Source organism: Dermacentor andersoni, chromosome 5, assembly GCF_023375885.2.
Source record: "Dermacentor andersoni chromosome 5, qqDerAnde1_hic_scaffold, whole genome shotgun sequence".
NCBI lineage: Eukaryota > Metazoa > Arthropoda > Arachnida > Ixodida > Ixodidae > Dermacentor > Dermacentor andersoni.
In genome coordinates, this window is record NC_092818.1 from 45270647 (window position 1) to 45293840 (window position 23194).

General features: G+C 51.2%; 1 protein-coding gene across 1 annotated transcript in view; it reads left to right on the forward strand.

The window, feature by feature from the left end:
- Positions 1-23194, forward strand: part of LOC126530096 (venom metalloproteinase BumaMPs1-like) — a 114165-nt gene that overhangs the window by 77401 nt on the left and 13570 nt on the right. Inside the window, exons 11-13 of the mRNA XM_055070187.2 lie at positions 372-539; positions 9763-9898; positions 9996-10103. Coding sequence (XP_054926162.2) covers positions 372-539; positions 9763-9898; positions 9996-10103 — 412 coding nt within the window. The remainder of the gene's footprint in view (positions 1-371; positions 540-9762; positions 9899-9995; positions 10104-23194) is intronic.

The window sequence follows — 23194 nt, forward strand, 5'->3', positions numbered from 1 at the left end:
GAAGCCTGGGTACCACTGTGGCGCCAGAGATACATAATTCTTGAGCGTATATAAGTGCACGTCATACTTTTCTAGGCATACAGCTCTTATCAACTTTCCTCAGTCAACATACATTCGCATCGCATTTGCCCTCTTGACAAGCTGTGAGGGCCTCCAACACTGTATGTTTGCTATGATTTGGTGTTTTTGTTTCTTAAATGGTACACGGTGCGCTACATGAGTGCAAGAAGTCCATGTAATTAAAGTAAAGGCCACTCTACGCATCAGCGTTGTTTGCGTGGCTTTAATTTAATCGCTTCACTAAAGCCTAATTTCCAATAAGCTCCGCCATCTCGGCTGAGTTTGCGTAATTTTACTCAACTTTTTTACAGGTTAGGCTGTGTTCATGATGGAAGCCCTGCACTACCAGAGTTGCCCGGACACAAAGGTTCTTCGGCATGCTCTTCGGGAGATGGCTATATGATGAGTTATGTGATGGCAGACAGTAAAATGTACACTTTTTCGAAGTGCTGCATCGCTGACATCACCAACCTGCTGAGGTATTCAAACCACATCTATATTTTTTTCGTTTACAGTAAGGATCCACCTTTCAGTTTAATGGTCGTGATGTGGCTGACGATGCTGCCACGAGTCAGTTTAGCAGGGCTGCAGGGGGAAGGAGAGCAACGAGTCCTCTGGCAGAGGCAACAATCTCAGAGATGGAAAGTCATATTGGGACATAATAAAAGTCCATCGTCATGAAAAACATAAAGCTAAAGCGCTACGTTTATCCTCTAAATTTCTTGCAGCATCCTGTAAATAACATACACTTTTCCCCATATATACAGTACATTAGGCGCGAGGAATGGTTGGCGCCCTCTCTTAGTGTTGGACATATCGACGCTGAATGATATATGCGTATCCGATTGAGAAAAGTTCGAATTCTCCAACAAACGTAGCAAACAATTAGGATCTCATGAAAATAAGAAAAAAAAAACCACTTTCGAACATACCCTGCAAACTTCAGCTACGAGGCGCTAAACCTCTAGAGGGGTTTGTTAAACTGAATGATCATGTTACCAAAGGGCGTAATGAAACTGCAGTGGAAGTCGGAGATTTATTACTGCATCGCTGAAAATTCCCGTTGACGTTCTCGAACATGTATTTTTTTTTCATAAAGCAAGTGGAGTTATAACTGATAATTGCGCATTTTGGAGAGATTACACTTTTCTAAAACTCGAATGCCCCATCCGTCACGTATTGCCGAGCAGTCGTACTCGAAAAGACGGCGCCAGCAGTTTCAGGCGCCTGACTTGTTGCACTTGTGATCACGTCACGCAATTCTATGGAAGTTGATTTTTTTTTCTGTGGGCCATAAAGGAGCATGCCTCGTGGTGGCGCATAACAAATTCAGTAATGCCCATGCAAGGAGCTCCGGGTCACCCAGAAGAATTTTTTTTGTTGAACACTCTGCAGTTTGTATTTTAAGCTATGTTGCTTTTTAAGTGCTAAGTCTGCTTTAATTACGTATTTACGCGTTTCCCATATCCACCTCTTATCGTAAAACAGTTAGATGTACCAAAATAGCGATGATGAGAATAATAAAAAAAATTTGTAGTGAATTGCAAATGCCACTGACAGAAATAAAAGTTGATATATAATAGTGAACGACTGCTACAAAATCAAAACAAGACTTCACCGGCTTATGACTGCTGCCTTGAAAATGCGGTTTCTGTAGGGTAATAAAATGATGGGAACACAAATCAGGGAATCAGAGATGGCAACGTAAATGATAGGCTTAAGAATAAAACATTGGGAGTTTCCACAGAAGAAAGAGTTAGAGACAACCTTTAACGATATGCTGGAAATGTTAGCGGAGCTGATCACTTCGCATGTTACTGCAAGAGCGGCGTTATAATTTTGGTGTACACCGGGATCGTACCAGTACATACCCAGCAAATAGAGGCGCACAAATACGCACATTAAGACGGGTCATCTAAAGCAACAACAGTGCTTAGCTTTGAACTCGATCACCTCGGACGGCGTTCTTATCATACACTGGCGATGCATATAAAGTCCAGGTCATATTCGACCAGCACGAAGCCGATTTCAGTCTCCCGATTTCCCATGACAGCTGTCGTTATAGTGTTGGCCCTACCGCCACGTTCTGCCGGTGTCCATAGTATGCGGGCGGATCGTAGACAGGGTCGACTTTAATGGAATCGTTGTGCGACAATCTAGCGATATTGTGGCCACACTGCGACGACACCGCCACACAAGACGTATTAGCGTGGAAAACGTGACGGCACCTTTAAGGTAGCAGACAGGCGCTTTGATTCCATTTCGTCCTATCGTTCCCAAGAGACACTTGTATTTGCTTTAGTTTTCAGTCGTCGTGCTCCGATAGCAATGTCACGGTGTCAACTGGGAACTGTTTCAGAAATCAGTTCTCGGTTTCTGAGCATGTTCGCCGTAACAGCAGCGTCTGCATTAGGGGAGCAAGGGATCCTATATGTTTACGACGCCCTCGGCAGCTCCCAGGTGCGTGGTTACATCGCAAAGACCATGCATTACTGATTTTTGCTTGTGCGATAGATGGTACAATAATCTTCTGCATACGAATAGCAATTTACCAGATTGCTGCATTTTTGGACAGTTGCCTCTGTACGGCCACCACTTGTCGTTTCCTTCAGATACAGTGAAAAGCATGCAGCGCTGATATGGAATCATATTATCATGCTGCAAAATACACGGACTTGCGTATGTGAACATCGTTGCGTCGTACCAATACCAGTTGCTATTAGGGGCCGGGCTTCGAAAACGGCTCTAACTCCTGATTTCTGTAGCGTGTTGTCGCTTGTCGAGACGTGTCGCCACGTCCTGCTTGTTGCGTGCTCACAGCACAAAGTGAGAAATGTTTCAGTTTATATCGCGGTAGCCCACCGCAGAGTGTGACAGCCTAAGTACCACGCCCGGCCGGACTCTAGGGAAGACTGCCGCGCCGAAAGAGACTGACTGAGCAAACCAAGCGTGCGTCTAGTTTATCCCCCTACCTTTCCTTCCTTCCTTTGCATTCTTCCCCCTGAGCAGATACAACTACATCACAAGGATGTACCAATAATTCAAAAGAAAATTCCCACCACTACACAAAGACCTAAACAGGGCACAAGCAGTGGCCCTACGCCAACTACAAACCAATATCTTCCCGAACCTGTTTCACCTCTAACGAATATTCCCTGAAGCCCGCAATGAAGACACATGTAAGATATGCAAACAGGACACAGCTACACTCGAACACATGCCATGGGAATGTACCGCCAAACGCAAAAACGACTCAAACTCCGTAACCTTATCGCTGGGATCGGCCGCCGCTCTGCGCAGCTCCGACCTGGGCAACCAACTTTGGGCCGTCCTGCAGGCACGCGAGGTGGCGCTGAGACAAAATCTCGACCTACGGTCGTGAAAGACCTGAATCAGGGTCGCCAAAAACTTGCCGGACAAATCAATAAAGTTATTACCAACCAATATCGCTGTCGCCCGGACGGAATCACAGTTAACTCGGAAGACCCAAATCAGCGCCCTATCGGCCTAGTGTGAACGGGCCCTTAGTTCAGGCAGCCGGCATACCGGCGGGTCTCAACTTAAGGTTTGCGCTTGAACTAAAGGCAGTGAGCGCACTAATTCGTTGGCTGCAGGTAGGACAGTACTTCTACCTGCAGGCAGGTGGACTGACTTACCGTGTAAATTCGTGGAGCCACTACATTCCTATGGGGATGCATTACGAGCAAAGATGTTTAGGCTACATGCATGGGCTGTATACATTATAAATCATACTTTTTTTTAACACCGTACCCCACTACGCTGACACAAGTGCCGCAGCGGTCGCCGCACTCCCTTGCATATGCCGCAACCGCTGGTGCAGCTGCGCTGGCACCTATGACGCGCTTGACGTTAGGCAGTTTTGATTTAGCGTGACATGATTGCTTAGCGTTAGCGTGGTCTGTGCGCGAAACTTTGTGGGGCGCTATTAGATAGAGTTTTAGTATAGTGTAATACATGTAGGCGTCTCACAGCGCGAAACTTCACCGCGCCATCTAGGTGCGAGTAGTCGACGTTCCAAACTAGATTGGCTCGCCATCTATAGTTAAGAATAGTCAAAGCAGCATTTTTAAACAGTAGATAGTCTTAGGCCTAAATAATGAAATCCTCTTTACCTCACCAAGCTATGAGGCCACTTTATGTCATTCTGAAAGCTTCCTGACTGCGGGGCCCTCGGTGAAGGCTTCCTTGGTACTTCCTCAGTTTAAGGTTGCTCCGAAACTACCATCGTACGTTCTGAAGCTGCTCCTGACCTACCCCTTCAATACCCCTTCAATGGGGCCTTTAAGGAAATAAAATGAAATTAAAAATGAAATAAAACGAGCGCTCCACCTCACTGCTGGCCCACGTGATTGGTTGCGCATGCGTGCTGTCACCCGCAGGTGGAGGAGTGCGAGTACGGCGCCAGGCGCCAGGCGCCAGGCTTCAGAATTCGTTTGAATCGCACATTCAGCATGAGTGGCGTCTCGCAATGCCGGCGTACTGGTGCCGCTGGAACATATCGTTTTGCGCTCGACTGCGGGGGGTTCTCGCGTTGAGTAAACAAAACTGGAAGAAAGCGTGCACGCGTCTGTATATTAGCAATTCAATTTAAAGAATATATGACCCTCCAACTTTCTTTTTATTGAAAAAAGGTGTTCGTGTAAAGCTTATAAGAGATGATCTCGAACCCAGGCGTACGGCAACCGTTACGGGTGGACACGCGAAGGGAGCTTTTAGAGTACGCTTGCTTCTTCGATCGGTCCTTCGCTTTAAGGAGGCCTCGCGTAAGGTTACAGGTTGGTCGAAAAAAAAGAAGGTTACACTGTTTGGGCCTTAGACTAGAGTTTAATTTCGTACGAGCATCCCTTCTAAACTTTTAATTGAACATAGGGAAACGCAAACGCAAGGAAGATGTTCAATGACAGGGCGCCATCAAGTGGCTTCTGACAAACGTATCCACGCCAAGACAAGGCATTAGCAACCATTATTTGGTTGCATAATGTTGCGGACGACGCAACGAGCTATAGAAAGAAGAATGATGGGTGTGACGTTAAGGGGTTAAGAAGAGCGCAAATTGGGTGAAGGAACGAACTCGAGTTAATGACATCTTAGTTGAAATCAAGAAAAAGAAATGGGCATGGGCCGGGCATGTAATGAGGAGGGAAGATGACCGATGGTCATTAAGGGTTACGGAGTGGATTTCAAGAGAAGGGAAGCGTAGCAGCGGGTGGCAGAAAGTTGGGTGGGCGGACGAGATTAAGAAGATTGCAGGAACAACATGGCCACAATTAGCACATGACTGGGGTAGTTGGAGAAGTATGGGAGAAGCGTTTGCCCTGCTGTGGGCATAGCCAGGCTGATGATGATGATGTTGTTGCTATGCGGGCGCGTCTCGACAGGCCTAGGGACGCCGGATTTCCCGAATGATCTCAGAAAGTGGATGCTCTATGCGTTCATAACTAGCATTTCTGGTCAGTTTAGAGGAAGCGAAAGCTCATTTCAATATTTACTGGCGATGAATATCTCCAGCAGGAACGCAAATACTTTTGTCTACCAGTTTTAGGAAGATGCTACTTGTTCGGCTCTTTCTTTCGGCGCAGCAGTGGGAACCAAGATGCTATCGGCAAAATTTCTATCAGGTGGTGAAAGAGCCTTCTAGATTCTCATGTCATGTTCGCTAAGAGCTTTATAGGGCTAGGACGTTCCTCATCTTCCGTGCGTCATCAAAGTCATTAAAGCCGGCAACCAAATCGAAATGGTTATGAATTCTGTGGTTTTATGGTACAAAACCACGATTTGATAGTGAGGTAGACGGTCGTGTAGGTCTCCAGATTAATTTTGGCCACCAGGGGATCTTTAATGAGCCCAAAATGCACTGAACACGGGCGTCCTTGCACTTCGCCTCCTTCGAATTGCGGCCCCCGTGGCCGGGATTTGATCCCGCGGCCTCGTGCTTAAACATTCAACACCATAGCCTTAGCCCTAAGCCACTGCGGCGGGTAGTCGAAATGGTCTAGGCAATCTTTAACGTATTCAAAAGCATGGCCGTGGAACAGCCTATACTCTATTTCAGTAGTTTCTTGCAGCGCTGCGGGAAGTGCACGCCTCTTTAACCAAAAGGAGCCAAAAGGAGCCAGGGGTGTGTTCTGTCTTATTTACCTGTTGCTAATGAGGTGTTCATGTTTGCGCTTCCCCAGCCTAAACTAACGTGGATTAAAAACGTGGGCCTCTTTTCAGAAGCGCGCTCGCGTGTGCGCAGTTCGCCTCCGTAGCTTTCGCTTCATAGCCGCCGAAAGTTGTCAGCGAGTATCGGTTGCATGAGCTCGGCCATTTTGCTACGTAATCATTGTCAGTGTGGTCTTTAGTTTTGCAGGAGGCAACCACCACAGTAACTTGTAGCATACGACGTGCAAATGCGAAGACACTAACACGTCACGTATCGCTGTAGCGCATCTTGAACCAAGCAGCACTGAAACTCTTTAATCCTCGAGTGGTGAAGCTGAGTATGTACATATGAAGAAGGTGAAATGCACACGCAGCGCTCACACTAAATTTCCCCGCGTGCTGAAGCTGGTAGCCAGGCCGCAACATAGACTGGCAAGAAACGATGAGCAAACGGTTCGAGACGCGAAGCGTGGTCAGTCTCAGAACCAACGCAACAATGGCGTGAAGGGACTTCAACGGTAGTGACACTGTAGTTCACAGGGGAGCAGTGTTCTGTAATGATGTTGACGCCTAGCAAACGCGACAGGCACCTTTCACACAAGCCAGGGGAACGAACGGGTGCCCAGAGCAGCACCTTATCTCCAGGGCGAAAGGAAAGGTCGCGATGAGAATTGTCGTAACACTGCTTGCGGTTTTACTGGCTGGCTTCTGTATCGAGTCAAGCTCGCTGTCGACATTCGTCAAGTCTTGACTCTATTGGATACAGACACCGAGGAGCTAGTAGGGACAGGGAAAAAAAGGCACCGAGTGTAAATATAGGTGATTGCTCATGAGTCGGGTAGAAAGGGGAGTATAGCCAGTGGTTCGTCGGACATAGGAATTATGCGAAAACGTCGCAAATGGAAGAATTCTGTCCCAGAGACGGTGGTCTAGTTCGATATGCATATATATCATATAAGCTAATGTGCGATGAAATCGCTCCGTCAAGCCATCTCTTGTGGAAGGTAAGCTGACGTCGTCTTATGAACTGTGTGAAAGTTATGAGTACTTCTTCTAGGATTCCCTACTAAATAGTCTTGCCTTGATCACTCAACAGGACGCGAGGTGCTTTAAGACATAACACCATGGCTTCCAGAAAGAGGGGGGCGACGTCTGACGCAAAGCAAGAGCGTAGAGGTGCCGCCTCTGCGTAGCGTGTAGGGTGGTCGATAGCAGCCACAATCCATCGATGTCTTGTCGGCGTGATAGGAGGTCGTCCAAAGAGGTCCATTTCAATGACGTAAAACGGTGTCTTCGGATATGGAATGGGTTGTAGCAGGCCACCAGCAGGTGTTGTTCGGGACTTCAGCAGTTGGCAAAGCGTGTAAGAAGTCCCCGAACACACGCAAAGTGCCTATTAATGCGGGAGCGTTAATGGCTCCGTGTCGCTAGAAATCCAGTATCGGTGCCGGACGTCGTAATGCGAAAAATAATTCCAAACCAGAACTGAACTAATGAAATTCCTGAAAGGGAAATACGTAAGAAAAATCGTAAAGCAAAACCTAACCACAACCTACAGGCATGATAGCATGGGATTGTAATTTCAATATAGCAGAAAACATAATTCTGTTAGGCGGAAACTCAAACCTCTTCTCCAACGTTTCTACCATTCATAGAGCGGTGCGGCCCACTCAGTTTCTTGCAACAGTACCACCGAGATGGCGCTCGCCTACGCGCATCCACAAGAAAGCTGTGGTCGCCAGAGTGACAACTAGTCAGGGATCTTTGAAGGCTATCGCCTTCTACTCTTAAAGACGAAGCTTAAGCCCTTTCGAAATTTTATCTACCCCCCGCGGTTGCTCAGTGGCTATGGTGCTAGGCTGCTGAGCACGAGGTCGCGGGATCAAATCCCGGCCACGGCGGCCGCATTTCGATGGGGGAGAAATGCGAAAACACCCACGTACTTAGATTTAGGTGCACGTTAAAGAACCCAAGGTGGTCGAAATTTTCGTAGTCCTCCACTACAGCGTGCCTCATAATCAGAAAGTGGTTTTGGCACGTAAAGCCCCATAATTTAATTTAAATTTTACCTGCATTCGCCGGCTTCTTTTACGCTCGAAAAAACAATTTTATGTAGCGGGCACACTATTAAATCGTGGTGCATGATAGTTGGGAAACCCTGCATGCATGCACACACACACGAACACACACACACACATACATGTATATAGTGCAACTGACGTTGGTCTGCTTCGCACCACCATCAGTTGCACTTTGTTCTTAGAATGCAGAACGTATATCGAGTGAGCTGCTCAACAATACTTGCCATTGTGGACAGCGCAATCATGGATCCGGGACCTCAAAGATGTGCGACGTAATTCTAAAGCATTTATCTCGCATCTATTGCTAAATCACTACAGAAGCTTTTTTAATACGCTATTCTGGGCACCGACAATGCAATCTAGATAATAGAGGAGGAGCGGAATTCGTAACGTAAGCCATTGATGGGTTCGAAAAAAAAGTTTCTAGTTGGCCAGAAAGGCGAAGCTTTGACCGCGACAGTGGTTATTAGACAACTACACGAAGGAAGGTTGGTAATTTTACCGACCCCCTAAATTAGAGCAAAATTCGCTGAATAAGTCAATTCCTAAGCATGGTGTCGCGCACGCATAAGCAAGCATGAACAGATTTCACTCGATGAACACGAATACTCGCTGTCACAACGCTGGCACGGTGAACAGTGGCAGCAGCGGCGAGCCCCAAATCCCCCTTCTTGCTTTCTCTCGCTTCAATGGGAACTAGGGCCGCGATAAACATCGCACACGAAGTCATCAGCAATCTCGTGCGGCCTAGCCTTTGCCTCCACACAAGCTGACTCCAAGATAAGGCGCACGCGGCCGCTCGCGGCATTGCAGAGCGTATCTAGACGCATTGGCGCCTTGAGAACGGGGCGGTGTCTTCCAGTGCTCCTTCGCTATGCTTGCTGGTAAACGCGCACATTCACATTTGCCCAGCTGCTAAATGGAATGATCTGTCATTATTTAGAGCAGTGCGGCGGCGTCTCTAGGACGTTAAAGGGGCAAATGGGAAACGCCAAACCTGGACTGGTAGGTTGAGCATTCGTCGAGGCCTTCATGTGCAGGGAGTGTATTACATTGGCTATTCGCTATTCGGAACAGTCTATCTTGCACCCGAATAGCGCTCGGCACTTTCTCGTCTCGGCGGTCGCACACCCCATTGACCGCCCTGGCTCTAGCATTGCAATTCTCAACACCCAAGCGATGCCCTAGAGATCCTGCGCTGCTCGCCTTATAGCCTCAGGTGCTCTCCTGAGGCCTACATTTTTAGGTACTGTATTTTTCCGGTGGACATAGATAAGATAAAACTAGGTGTATTCGCGCTGCACGACCATGGTGTGTCTACACGGCGCTTGATTCCATTCCATTACTTATCGCTGAAACGTGTTCATATTTACTTAACCGCTTCACTAAAGTTTTGCTTCCCATATATTTCAACATGAGCTCTGTATCTGCATATGTTCCATTTGTCTTTATTTAGCCGCTCCGAATGGAGCTGTCTGAGTAAGCGACAGCGCAAACCAATCAAGCGGGAAGGCTTACCCGGCCGGCGAATATCTGGCAACGAATACTGCAGACGCTGCTACCCAGGCAGAGCTGGAATGCACTACAATAAAGTACGTAGACAACGTTCTCTGGTGCACCGTTTTTCACGGCAGGGCACAAAATTGTAGCTTAGTCTCCGAACCTAATTACACGCATGACATTTTTCAGGCATATGGCGTTAGAGACTGCAAGCTACAATGTGAGGACAACCAAGATTCCTACATACTCGGCGCGCCCGAAGGTGTTCCATGTGACGTGGAACGAAAAGGACGCAAGGTACTAATTTCTTTAATATCGGAAAAGTAATATCGAATTAAGTTTTAGTGCATCTTCAAATTAAGTAGTTGTCTCGAAACCACTGTGTAACTTAATTAGGAAGTGCGGAATTGTTGAGAATCTTGCAGCATCTTAAAGAAAAAATTCTAAGTGCACCTAAGTACTTCTTATGAGCTGTGAATGCGAAAGCATTATTGCTCAACTGAACGCCGCTGAGCGGTCCTTCGTGTCATGAACTGCTCACGAGCGAGCGAGCGCGTTGAGACGCTTGGCTAAAGCCTCCTAGATAGCATAAGGCTGGTGCACTTCGACCTCTGACATCATGCTACCCTGCCCGACTGCTATGTAATCTAATGGGGATGCTTCCGAGCAAGCCGCGGTGATTTTGACGTCACCGATTTCGTCACGCCCGGCTTGGCAATTTAAATTTTGGTCCAAGTAGCATGATGTCGTAGAGTGGAGTGCCCAGACTTGCTATTTAGGAGGCACTGCTTAGGCCCTGTGGGTAGGACACTCGGCTTCTGAACATGGAGCTTTAGGTTCGAAACCCACTGCCGCCGAAATTTTTTTCCCTTTTGGATTGATTCTGCTTTCTTACAGATTAATTTTTTGTAGCGCTTACCGAGGGGAAGCTAGAACGCAGGCGCAAAGCTTCTGCAGACAAGGAGCGCGCGGATAACAAAAGGCTTCTGAGAGCGACGGTGAAGTGGCGTCGCGGCCATGCCCTCGCGCACCAGCGTGGCATGGAGGTGTCCCCTCTCGGCCGCTTTGCTAGGTCAAGGCACGCACGTGACGTGGCCTAGGAGCCAATGGAAATTTAGGTGCCATTTCCCTGATACAGACGCCGACTGTTTCGCTCAGTGGGCCATTCGGTGCCTTCGCATCAATACACGCGCAGGGCTCAGCAATAGAAACACGATGTCCAGACAGCATGACGGCAGGCACTTTTCTCCGCCACCATTTTACGCTGGGTAGATTTAGCTGATGCACTTTTGTGTCACATAAAAACGGGAGTCATTTCGATGCATCTTAACGCAATTGGGCAACCTCAGTGATCACCCAGCGCTAACCAGTGGCGTAAGAATCACCAGCCCCAATACTGTCCGAGTGTCGCGTTTCACTCACTGAGCACTGTATATATGTGCCGATATTGCATATACAGTAACATACACAACATTTGATGCGTTTCTCCGCATTAAAAAAAAATGAAGATTTTGATAGTAGAGTTGCGAAGTGGCAAATTTTGTTGTTTCCCTTCCGACAGCATTGTGTGAAAGAAAATGTAATCTTGGTACGGTCAGTAACGTTGTCAAATTACAACAATTCTCCAGTTTTAATGGGTTTCCAAGTGTGCTTCAGTGAAATATGTCAGTATGTTTGTGTGCCGTCATTATTTGACATGCGTAGACCAAAAGCTTCTTAAAAGGCTCTCCTGACTGCCGCATTTGCTGACAGTGCTTCTCACCCCGAGAAAACTTTCCTTGGATGTAGAGATTTTGCGCCTTCTTAAGGGGAAAGAAACATTGGCGGAAATCAAGGGAAATATTGCGCCAGTACGTGCAGGAAAGAAAAACTTATTGACTAAAAAAAGCACCGTTGCGCAACCCATGATGGCCCAAAAGTGGGACAGCGGAAACGTTGGTGTATTTTTATTTTAGTCATCGCACACTAGCTACGCATTAGCCTGTGAAGTATGACTTATAGGAGCGCAGCAGCGCGGTAAACCCAACTCGTCAAGTCAACGACAAGGACGGTATTATGTCCGCTACAGGCACACAGCGACCGTCTTAAGGCGCCAGCATCAACAGCACAGAAATGTGATGAAGACAATGGGGCGAAGGCGCGAACGGCGTTTTATTGATTTTGCATAGTGGCTGCCTAGGCCTGATGACTGGAAAACGGATTCCCGTATGTCTGCTCTTGAGTAGGTTGTCGCTTGTACGACTGAAGTCACATTCATGGGAGCAGAGATTATATAAAGCAGAAATTGCGTGCAAGATAGCGTGAAATTGCGTGCAAGCAGAAAGCAGTGCAAATTGCGACGCAGATGTACCCCCCCAACAAAACCACGGCAACCTATGGCGTAAAAATTTAGCAGTTCATATTATTTTTCCACTTCCATTTTGGTACATGACCGGGGTAGTTGGAGAAGTATGGGAGAGGCCTTTGCCCTGCAGTGGCCGTAACCAGGCTGATAATGATGGTGATGATGATTATTATTTTGCTGTGCACGGTAAAATGGTTGCGTACTTATTGCATGCAGATTGGCGACGCCACGCTAAAATCGCCGACAAAAAACGCGCGTCCTGTTTCAAAAGCGAAGCTCTTCCTTGCAAATCTTCCGGGTTTCGTGACCGCGCTAGCTGCGGCCTGGCTGTCCCATTTGTCGAATAGGTCAACCAATCAAAATAGAGCATGCGGGCCGCATGCGCCGCTGGGTTTCTTGCAGCACTAGCAGATGCCGCTCGCATGTGCGCATCCGCGATAGCGGCGACCTCAGGCGTGTGAGGGAAAGAAAAAAGAACCAGAAGGCTCGCCTTTGTGTATCCGTGGACGCATGGTAATGAGGAAGCAAGCTATTCTTCCGGATAGAACTAATTCTAATTGCTATACATACGTATGCGCATGCTTCCTCTGAAGCCATGACACGTTCAAGGCGTCCGTCGTACTCCCTAGTAGTCAGCAACTCCCATTAACAAAAGGCAGGGTATGATTTATGTGTATGTGTGTGTGTGTGTGAGTGTGTACTTGTGTATCGAAGAGTATGCACTCTTTCTTTCGCTGTATGCATTCGCTTCATGCACTCGCTTTGTGTGCACCCTTCATACAAGCTTCATAATGTACTCTTCATACAAGCAACGACGTCCACGGATGAAGCTCGCTTTGGTCCGGTGAGAGAGACGCCAGCTTGAAGCAGATCGCCTTCGTGCGTTCTCGGCCCACGCTGTGAACCCCGTGACTCGCATTCTTGAAGCTGAGCGCGTCGCAACTCAACTGGCTCCCCACGACATTCCGGAGCCGGACGAAAATGCGACTCGACAGCACGGCACCGCTCGGCAACAGGATTCTGTGTGCTAAGCGAACTTCCAACATGGTCGCCGACCCACAAATTGTGCGGCTTTCGCTGCAGTGAAAAATGAGTTCATGAAGCAAGCATGCAACAGTTGCTGTAAACACACGTTTCTTTATCGTCTTGCACCGGTTCCTGCGAAAGAAAGATCAACCAAATCATTTTTCGAGCTTCCAAGCTTCTCTTGGATAGCTAGTTTCGGTGGAGATATGGTCACGCCAAAACTCCCAGAGCAGAGCCGCTGCGGGAAAGGGCGATTTGATAAGTTGACAGCTGCTCCGGATCCGAAGCGTGAGTCATTAGGAAGGATTAAAGCTGCATAGGCGAACTGTCACGCCACGCGCACAACCAATCAGAGTCGTTTCACTTCAGCCGGGAAGCGAAAGGGCCGGAAAGGGTTTCGAGTGCGTTGCGGTAACTTCGTTTCCGTTCTACACATTCTCGGAAAACAAATAGGACCGCCACGCGTGGTACGTTCCCCCGAGGAACGGGCAGCGTTCGACGAGCGGCTGCGAGAACTCGCGCGTGAAAGGGCTCGCTGTCGGCGTACCTGTCTAGCTGTTAGAGCCTCCCGAGCCTTGACAATCCGACAGCAACGAGAAGATCCGGAGCTGAGAGAGCGGGAGGCCGATGAAATCCGGCCCTGTTACTTGTAGGTTACTTGACCGTGACGAAAGTAAGGTGCACGCAGGACAAGCTTTGCCTACCAGAATTTTCCGCTAAGGGAAGGTTTTTTTTGATGCTTCGTTGATCTTTGCGACTACCCATTATTCATTCTTCTCCTATTTTCACATACTTCTTGGCATAATGAGAGCCGACGATGGCGGCCGGTGCACGTGCAAGGCTGGCGTTCAAGGCTAGTCTAAAAAATCTCCAGGAATTTTGGACACCGACCCATCAGCTAGCTTCCAAACTTCAGCGCAGTGAAACAATGTAACGCAATGCGCCACACTTTCAATATATTGTACGAGGGCGAATTTGCGCTTATTTCTTATTAGCCAAAGTAAGGTACATACAGGTAAATAAAAATATGGCACACTAGCCTACGTACATTGCACTATTTTTCCATAAAGTCGCCCCGCTGCTTCAGATAATTGGACTATCGCATAACTAAACTTCAGATGCCCCTGTGGTAGAATTCGTTCGGCTGACTGTTTTGAACCACCGCAAGACTGCTGTTTTTCTTTCAAGGTCTTTTGCGAACTCGCAATACCACCACCTTACACTCCTCAAAACGAGACACCTTTCCCCGTGTGGGGGCTGCATTCCCCTTAGGATTTTGGTGGTCGTAAGGCCCTTGCTCCAATCGTGGACGTGGGAAGCGCAACCACCATCTTCAACAACTGACAGCAGCCCGGAGCCGCGGAGTTACCGGCAGATAAGGCCGGGCCGGTCCCAGAAAAGTCCACCGCTCGGAATAGATATGTTGACTTCGAATTCACAGCCATAATTGGGCTAAAAAATAGGGACAAATTCTTTCTGATCCATCCGTGCACTTCAGAATGCCGTCCAAATTTCAAAGAATTCAGTTAGCAACAGCACAATCGTATGCCCTTTCTTACACATGCATATTTAGAGCACTTGGTCGTAACGTCTTTGCCAGGTTATAGCACAATTTTTTTCAGGATAATAGCACTGCTATAACACAGCAGGAAAGTCACAAATGAGTGCCGTAAATACGCATGCTATTAGAAGTACATGTAGTCTCGCCATTGCCAGTTGGAAAATGAAATTCGGTCGCCCTTTTGAAATATTGTTTTCAGTATTGCGGGACTTTGGGTTACGCTGATGCAGTGCGGAAAAGTCGGACAGGTAATGTTTAAAATTCGTGGGTACGCCTGCCACGTGGTCGTTTGTCGTCGATGCAAAGCACGCAGACTCGTGCACAAGCCGCAGTCAAAGCTGGGGAGCTCGAGGAGTATATCTTAAATGGAAAAAACATTGACTCGCCATCCCAGCCCTGCGAAAGTGGATGTGCAATGAAGCTATTGAAAGCCGACACTACAATTGCTGAGTGGCGTATGCAATGCTTTATTGATCTAGAGTAATGGTAATTTTGGCAGCAAGCCGCTGCTGGTCGTATTGCCATTTCTTTTCGCCACCCGTCGTATTCATGCTGCTCCTCGGAAGTCCGAGCTATGCCTTGCCCGCCTATAGCGGTGTGGCACCAGCAATGAAATCAGTTGCTAGGCTGTGTTTTTTTTTCTATATGCAAAAGGCGACTGACGTCATTCCCCCCGTCGCAAGCTTCTGTCGCAGTGACAACTTGCGCAAAAGTAATATTTACCAAGAAACGTATACGGGGAGCGCTACGGTGCTTCGCATTCTTATCAGGAGCGCCTTATCATGGATGATCGGGTTGGATAACTTGTTTTGTGCTTGTTCCTTGTTGAAACGAATGCTGTGCGGTATGTTGTATGCGTAAAACCAAAGAATGTATGCATTTTAGCTTCAGTCACGCAATGCATCTTTTTCTGTGAGGACGCGGCAAGAAAAATTGTGATCGACTAGCAGCTATTAGCTCCGCTGTAAAAGAGTGATCCAATGAAAGGAGCGGAAAAAAAATTAAATTATGGGGTTTTACGTACCGAAACCATGACCTGATGATGAGGCACGCCGTAGTGGGGGACGTCGGACCACCTGGGGTTCTTTAGCGTGTACGTAAATCTAAGTACACAGGTGTTTTCGGACTTCGCCCCCATTGAAGTGTAGCCGCCGTGGCCGGGATTTAATCCCATGGCATCATACTTAGCAGTCAAACACCATAGCTACTAAGCAGCCGTGCGGGTGCCTGCGGTATGACGTGTATACAAATCTGCTTTCGTGCACCTTGTGGGGTCTTAGGGTCTCACAGGAGTACCGACCACCGCGGGTTCGAGCTTAGCGAGCCACAGGGCCGCGTCAGCCGTCAGCCTCTAGCGCCGCTGCGCGTGAGCTCAGGCCACGAGGGGCTACCGAGCGACGCACGCAAGAACACAGTAATGCCCTAAATTGACGGAAACCGTTTATTGTCTCCGACGGCACCCAACACTGCACGAACGCCCGGTCCCGGGACGGCGGGGACCCAAAGGGGTCCCGCACCAAGGGCGAAAATACAGTTAGGGGCGCCTGTAGCACGTCGCTGCGAGAGCACAGGCTCAAGCTGGGACGCGCCGCTAGGAAAAGTCCCGGCGGCTATGCTACTCGCTCTCGCGATAACCGATGGGTCAACTCGCGAGAGCTCGGGCAATCTCCTTCGGCTTGGGCCTCCGATGAGTGCGGCTCGGCGTGGTACGACCTCGCGCGAGCACTAGGCACCCGTTCTTCGGCTTAGCGTCGGGATAGGAACAACACGAGGTACGCGCTCCCCGCACGGGCAAAGGCACCGTGCGTGAGCTCAGTCCTAGTCACAAAGGTGTCGGCGGACGAGAGGAAGCATGTACGTACCGGGCGCTGTCCCAAGGAGCAAGAGAGTCGCTACCGTCACGGCAGTAGCCACCAGGGGCCGCTCCGTGACGTCACTAACTCCGCCCTCACCGCGAACCAGCGCAAGTGGAGCGCCACCGCCAAAACTGGTTCGGAGCAAGGACGACGTGGCAAAAAGGATTGCAGACATGGGTGAAATGCGCCCGCGCAATGGCGCGTCGAATTCCCCAAATCCCCACATCCTCCTCTCCTTAATTGCCCCCCCTACCAGTCTGGCGAAGAAGCTGGTAGGGGCTAATGCACCAAAGACAACTGAGCCTTTCATGCACTAGCTAATTGCTACCTCAGCCCAGCAAGCACTATGCGTACAAAAAAAAAACATACATACAATGATAACGGAAAAATAATAAGTAAAAGATCATACACTCTAAAATACAAGAAAATGACGCCGCGAAGGGGGGAAGAAATATTAACAAAAGAGTCTGCTGCTAGCGCGGGGCAATGTCCAGGGGTGCGAAGAGAACGCGGCTCTGTGGCTAGGGCGGTGGCCGAAGTCGCGGGAGCTGCGAGCGTAGGCTTGATTGCAGGCCACGTTAACGCAGGAACGGGCTCACCGTTGTTCCGTCGAAGTTGCCGGCGAGCCCGATGAGTGCCGCTTTCGTGGTGGAGGTGGTCCCGAACTCCAGGTGGACGGGGCAGGACAATGCCAGGTCAGCTGGCACGCCGCCGTATGCAGGATGGATGAGCAGCCACAGCGGCGGTTGCAGGGCGTTCGCACGGCGTCGGCGACTGCAGAGAGCCGAGCTCCTGGCGTGATGTCATAGGGTCCCGTCCACCATCGGTATCCGCGGCGATCCGATGGAGTTGGTGCGGCAACGAGCCACGGCCTCCACGCACGCACGCACGCCCGCACACACACACGCACACACACACGCACGTTCTCCTCGTGGTACCGCGCATCACTCCTCGACGTCCGCCATGCCGCCCGTTGTTCACAACACGCCGCGCCGATCCAGGGTCGAAGCTTCCCTCTCCCCCGCACCAACGAGGCAACGTGACCATTGTCACCCCCGCGCGCTGCACGACACGCCAATTACACACGACACGACAGGACATGACCCCCTTCTTGGCCAAAGAAAAAGGTAAAAAAAAACGAAAACGAGAAGAGAGAAAAAAGACACAGAAGAAAACAAGTTACAAGTTACAAAAAAAAAAAAATGAGCTATACAACTGTACACTTAAAACATTAACACAATAATTACACTCAGCATGCTCACCAAATAAAAATAAAAATAAAAATGCACACTGCTACAACACACTGCTAACAACATTAGCAGAAAGCTGGGCTGGGGCCAGCTTCTTTTCGTGCACTGGCCGCAAAGAAGCTAACCCACGGAGGATAAGCAATATAACTGAGGGCCTTCGGTGGCGGAAAGAGTCCGCCGTGAGGCGCGATATCACACAGGTGACCGTCTCCTCAGGTTGTACCGGTGCGTGGTCCGAATGCGGTCCTTCGCGCCGGGTGTGCCCTGTTGCTTGCGCGTGGTGCCACTGGGCACCGGCGCGAGCTCGTCGGACCGCGACGCAAAGGCTTTCAGGTCGGCGATATGGGCACGGCTGAGTTTTCCCGAAGGGGAATCCTTCAGCAAGTACGCGAGCGGAGACCAAACTTTCTCTACTCGGTACGGACCAAGCCACTTAGGAGCGAGCGAGGCTGAGAACCCCTTGCTCGCGTCGCTAAGAGCGTGGTTGCGCTTCAGGACTAAATCACCTACCTTAAATGAAAGATGGCGATGCTTCCGGTCGTACTGAGCCTTCTGCTGGGCCCTGGCCGAAGTCAAACTCTGCCTTGCTCTACAGAGAGCCCGACAAAGCCTGTCCCGAAGTGCTGAAGCGTACGCAGAACAGTCTGCCGGCGCCTCCTCATCCCCGAGCTGACATTGAATGACACTGGTCACCGGATTTGCCAGCTCCCTTCCAAAATTGAGGAAAGCGGGAGAGAAACCAGTCGAGCGATTCTCGGCGGTTCGGATTGCGAACGCGAGCTCACTCAAGTGGTCTGCCCAATCCTTTTGACTCACGGCAAAGGCCGCCAACATTGGTTTGAAGGTTCTATTGACCCTCTCCGTCAAATTGGACTGGGGATGGTAGGGCGATGTGGTGCAGTGATTAATTCCCAGGGAACGGCACGTAGCACCAAACACCCGAGCAGTGAAATAGGACGCGTTGTCCGTAATTAGTCTTTTCGGAAAGCCGAACCGACAAAAAACTTCCTGTAGCCTCTCCAGCACCGCTCGCGCGGTCACTTTTCGAAGCGGAAACAACTCCACCCATTTCGAAAAATGATCGACGACTACCATCAGGTGTGTGAACCCCTGCTTACTCCTGGGGAAAGGCCCCATAAGATCGCAGGTGGCCACTTGCCACGGACGCTCACTGTCAATTGGTTTCATCAACCCGGGCGGCTTGCCACCCCTTGATTTCACCGTTTGACAGACATGGCAGGAACGGCAATAGCGAAAAATGTCACGCTTTATGCCAGGCCAGGTCACAGTTTGGCTTAGTTTCGCAAAAACTTTGGAGCCACTCAAATGACCGGCCAAGGGTTCGTCATGAGATGATCGCAACAGTGCGCTTCTCAGACTCTTGGGGATAACCACCTTAAACGGGTCCACAGCCTCGTCATCGGTGGCTATGTATTTCAGCAGGAGCCCATCGTGATCCAGCAAATATGAATCCGCGGGGGACCCAGCGACACACGCTGGTTCCGGTCCCCCTGCGCCCGCCGCACTACCAGCAGCGTCTCGGCGCTCCGTCTCCCTGAGACCGTCGCTCACTCCGCGACAAAACGGATCAATTTGCTGGGCCTTCAGTAGCTCTTGCCTGCTGAATGCGATTCCAATTCTCCCAAAGGGGAGTCCGGTCTCGCCCCCACTCAGGACTGCAGCCAACGGCGTCGTGGGTTCGCTTTCGAGAAGCTCCCCCGCTCGCTCGTTTTGCGGCGCGCTGCTTGCCTGGAGAGCGGAATGACAGGTTTGCCCGCTTGCGGACTCGCCTCTCTCTGCGCTCGTTTCGCCTCCGACACTTGCTGGCGCAAAGGCACCGGCAGTGGCTGTAACACCTGGAGGAATGCTCTTGGTGCACAATGGGGCACGGGATAGCGCGTCAGCTACCACGTTGGTGCTCCCCTTTCGATACTGCACTGAAAAGTCATAATGCTGTATCAGGAGAGCCCAGCGCGCCAGCCGGCCCGCAGGCTCACGGAGCCGCATCAGCCAACTGAGCGCACTGTGGTCCGTCTGCACTACGAATTTCGTACCATCAAGGTAAACATCGAACTTACGTAGTGCAAACACGATAGCGAGGCACTCCTTCTCGGTCACGGAATAATTCCTCTCTGCCGGAATCAAGGAGCGGCTGGCAAAGGCCAACGGCTGCAACACACCATCGTATTCCTGTAGGAGGACTGCTCCTAAACCCAGATCGCTCGCATCGGTCTGGACAACGAACGGTCTGGTCAGGTCGGGGAGTCTGAGCTGCGCTGTCTCCGCAATGGCGCTAGACAGTTGGCGAAAGGCCTGCTGCTGCTCAGGTCCCCACTGCCACGCGGCCGACTTACCCAAGAGCTTGCTCAAGGGTGCCTGCACTCGGGCACAGGACGGAATGAATGACCGGTAAAAGTTGGCCATTCCCAAAAAGCGGCGAAGGCCACGTACGTCCTTGGGCGCGGGGAAATCGAGGATTGCCCGAAGTTTCTCCCGGTCCGGCTCAATGGAGCCTCCGCCCAGCGTAAACCCCAGTAACTGAACTCGGGTTTGCGCTAGTTGGGCTTTCGCAGGATTCAAAGTCATCCCGGCGGCCCTCACCCTCTCGAGCACATCGGCAACATGGGCCAAGTGTTCTTCGAAAGTTCGTGAATAAATCACGATGTCGTCGAGGTAGCACATGCAGTATGACCACTTTGCTTCCCCGAGGACGCGGTCCATGAGTCTCTGAAAGGTCGCAGGACCGTTGCAAAGACCAAAGGGCATACGAGTAAACTCAAATAACCCTCTGTGGGACGTGAACGCGGTCTTGCACCGGTCACGTTGATCCATCCGGACCTGTAGGTAACCTTTGGAGGCATCCAGCGTAGTAAAGTACCTCGCACTGCCCAGGGTTCCTACGATGGAGTTAATCGTGGGGAGCGGATAGGCATCCTTACGAGTCACTCCGTTCAGACGGCGGTAGTCTACGCACAGGCGATGACTGCCATCTTTCTTAGGCACCAACACAATTGGAGACGCCCAGGCGCTGTACGAGCGGCGGATAATGTCGGCCGATAGCATCTCGTCCAGCAAGCCATCGATCACCTGCCTCTTGGCCAGGCTGACGGGCCGGGGGTTACACTTCAAAGGAAGCGCGTCTCCAGTTTCGATCGCGTGGCTCGCCAAATCGGTACAGCCAGGTTGATCGGTGAAGAGCTCTTCGTGCTGGCATAACAGTGCCGACAAGCGAGCCTTCTGTGTATCATCCAAATGAACCGCACAGGCGGCCAGAGGATGTGGTGCCTCTTCGTGCCGTGTCGCTCGATCCCTATGGGGACTTTGAGTCGACAAGCGCATAGCGCAGGGGCCTGCCCCCGAATTCTGCGCGCGACGCGGTTCGTGCCGTGCCTCTCCTTCCCAAAGGGGAGTCTTAGCAGGCGAGCGCACAGCTCGAGGGCTTGCCCCCGAACTTGGCGCGCGGCACGTTTCCGACGCCCCATCTGCACAGGCAAGATCGGACGCCGGCGGGCTGATGAACGGCTTTAGCAACGTAAACGGTCCGTCGCGATAGCCGCCATTCGCAATGTCCACAATGATTCCGGTTTTAAGGAGAAAGTCCCTTCCGAGGATCATAGGAACACTGAGCCCGGGGAGATGAACGAAACGCGTGCGTCTCATTCGCTCTCCCCACCTGACAGTCAGCCTTGCGGCGCCCGCCGAATGGGCCACGCCTTTCGCAAGATTGAATGTCGTTCGGCAATCCCGCAAGCGCACTGAGTGCTTCTGCAAGTGGGATAACACCTGTTCGCCGAACAACGAGGCGCTTGCGCCCGTGTCCAGCAGCGCAGGAAATTCGCGGCCGACAATGGTCACCGGAATAAAGGGCGCGTGCGCCCCAGCAACACAACCTGCTCGGTACGCCGAGGGGACAAGCAAGGTTTCGGTCACTCGTGCCTTCACGAGCGACCCGCACTCCCGTTTCCCGACCTCGCAGGAGGCCTGGGCGCGGTGCAGTCCCTTGCTATATGCCCTCGTTGTTGGCAGCGAAAACAGCGCACTCCGCCGCGGTACCTTTCCCGAGGCGGAGCGGCCTCAGCTCCCTGCCGGGGTCGACTCGCTGCATGACCAAAGGGCCTGTTGTCACGAGCGTCCGCATCTGCGATGCGTTGGGTCGAAGTGCGTCCCTGCGCATGCATTTCGGGCGGTGGTGCAGCACAGGCTGCCCGCCTTCCGTATGTGTAGGGATCTAGAGCGCGCGCGCTCAGCTGCCACGCACACCCGCTTGTAGCCGCAAAGGCAGCTTGGCCGGGTTGTTGCCGTTGGGGGAGGGGCACAGGCCCTCCCCACGCGCAGCGTGGCTCAAGGGCCTCGCTGGCGGGCGGCGGTGGGCGATAGGCTCGCGCGGCGAGAATGTCGCCTTGAATGCGCTTTGCCTCGGCGGCCAATTCTTCTAAATCTCGGAAGCGGCCGCCGCGCAGGTACGCCGAAAAGGTCGGATGTGCCTGCCTGATCACCCGTTCGACGCGTTCCTCGTTCGAAGCTTTGGGCTCGGCGACTAAGAACAGGTCTTGCATCGCGCGTACGTACTCCTGAAGCGACTCGTCAGGAGCTTGTGTACGTAGCTCAAGCTCTCGCCGCATCCTACTCTGGTAGTCAGCGGGTAGGAATTCGCGCAGGAATGCCACGCGGAACTCCTCGAGGGTTGTTGCACGGTATCCAGAAAGCCGGTACCACCTAGCCGCCGTGTCAGTAAGTGCTACGGGAACGACGCGTTCCAGCACCTCCTGATCCTCCAAACGATTTGCCATCTGGTAGCGTACCAGGGAGTCACAATAATCCCTGGCACTGAGCAGGTCACCGTATCCGGTGTAAGTCGGGACTGCCAACCGTACAGCGGGGTGCGCGCATTTCGGTACAGCCGAAAGCGCCTTAACTGCCCCCGAGAGTGACTGAATCATTTCGGCGGCGTTTTGCAACAGCGTCTGTGCGCCTGCTCCAAAGGGAACCGTTGGCGCGTTAGCGACGCGATCGAGCAAGGGTGAACAGTCGTCCAGCTCGATTAGCGGCGCGGTTTCCACAGGGATACCGGCCGCGGCGCCGCCAGCCCCAGAGCAAAACGGGCTCCTAGCGGGGTGCGCCTGCTGTCGTTCACAGCTGCCACTTGAGGCAGCTATACGTGAATTGCTTAGGCCGCTTGCAGCCAGCGTCGACAAAACAGGTGCGCGCTCGAAGGTTGCGCCACTGGGCACTACCGAATGCACTCCAAAGGGAGACGAGTGAGCGAAATTCGTGGCTGCAGCATCGTAATCCCCACAGGGGGCCGTGGCAGGCCACTGGTTTTGGCTGCTCATTTGAGGAGCAGCCAGCGG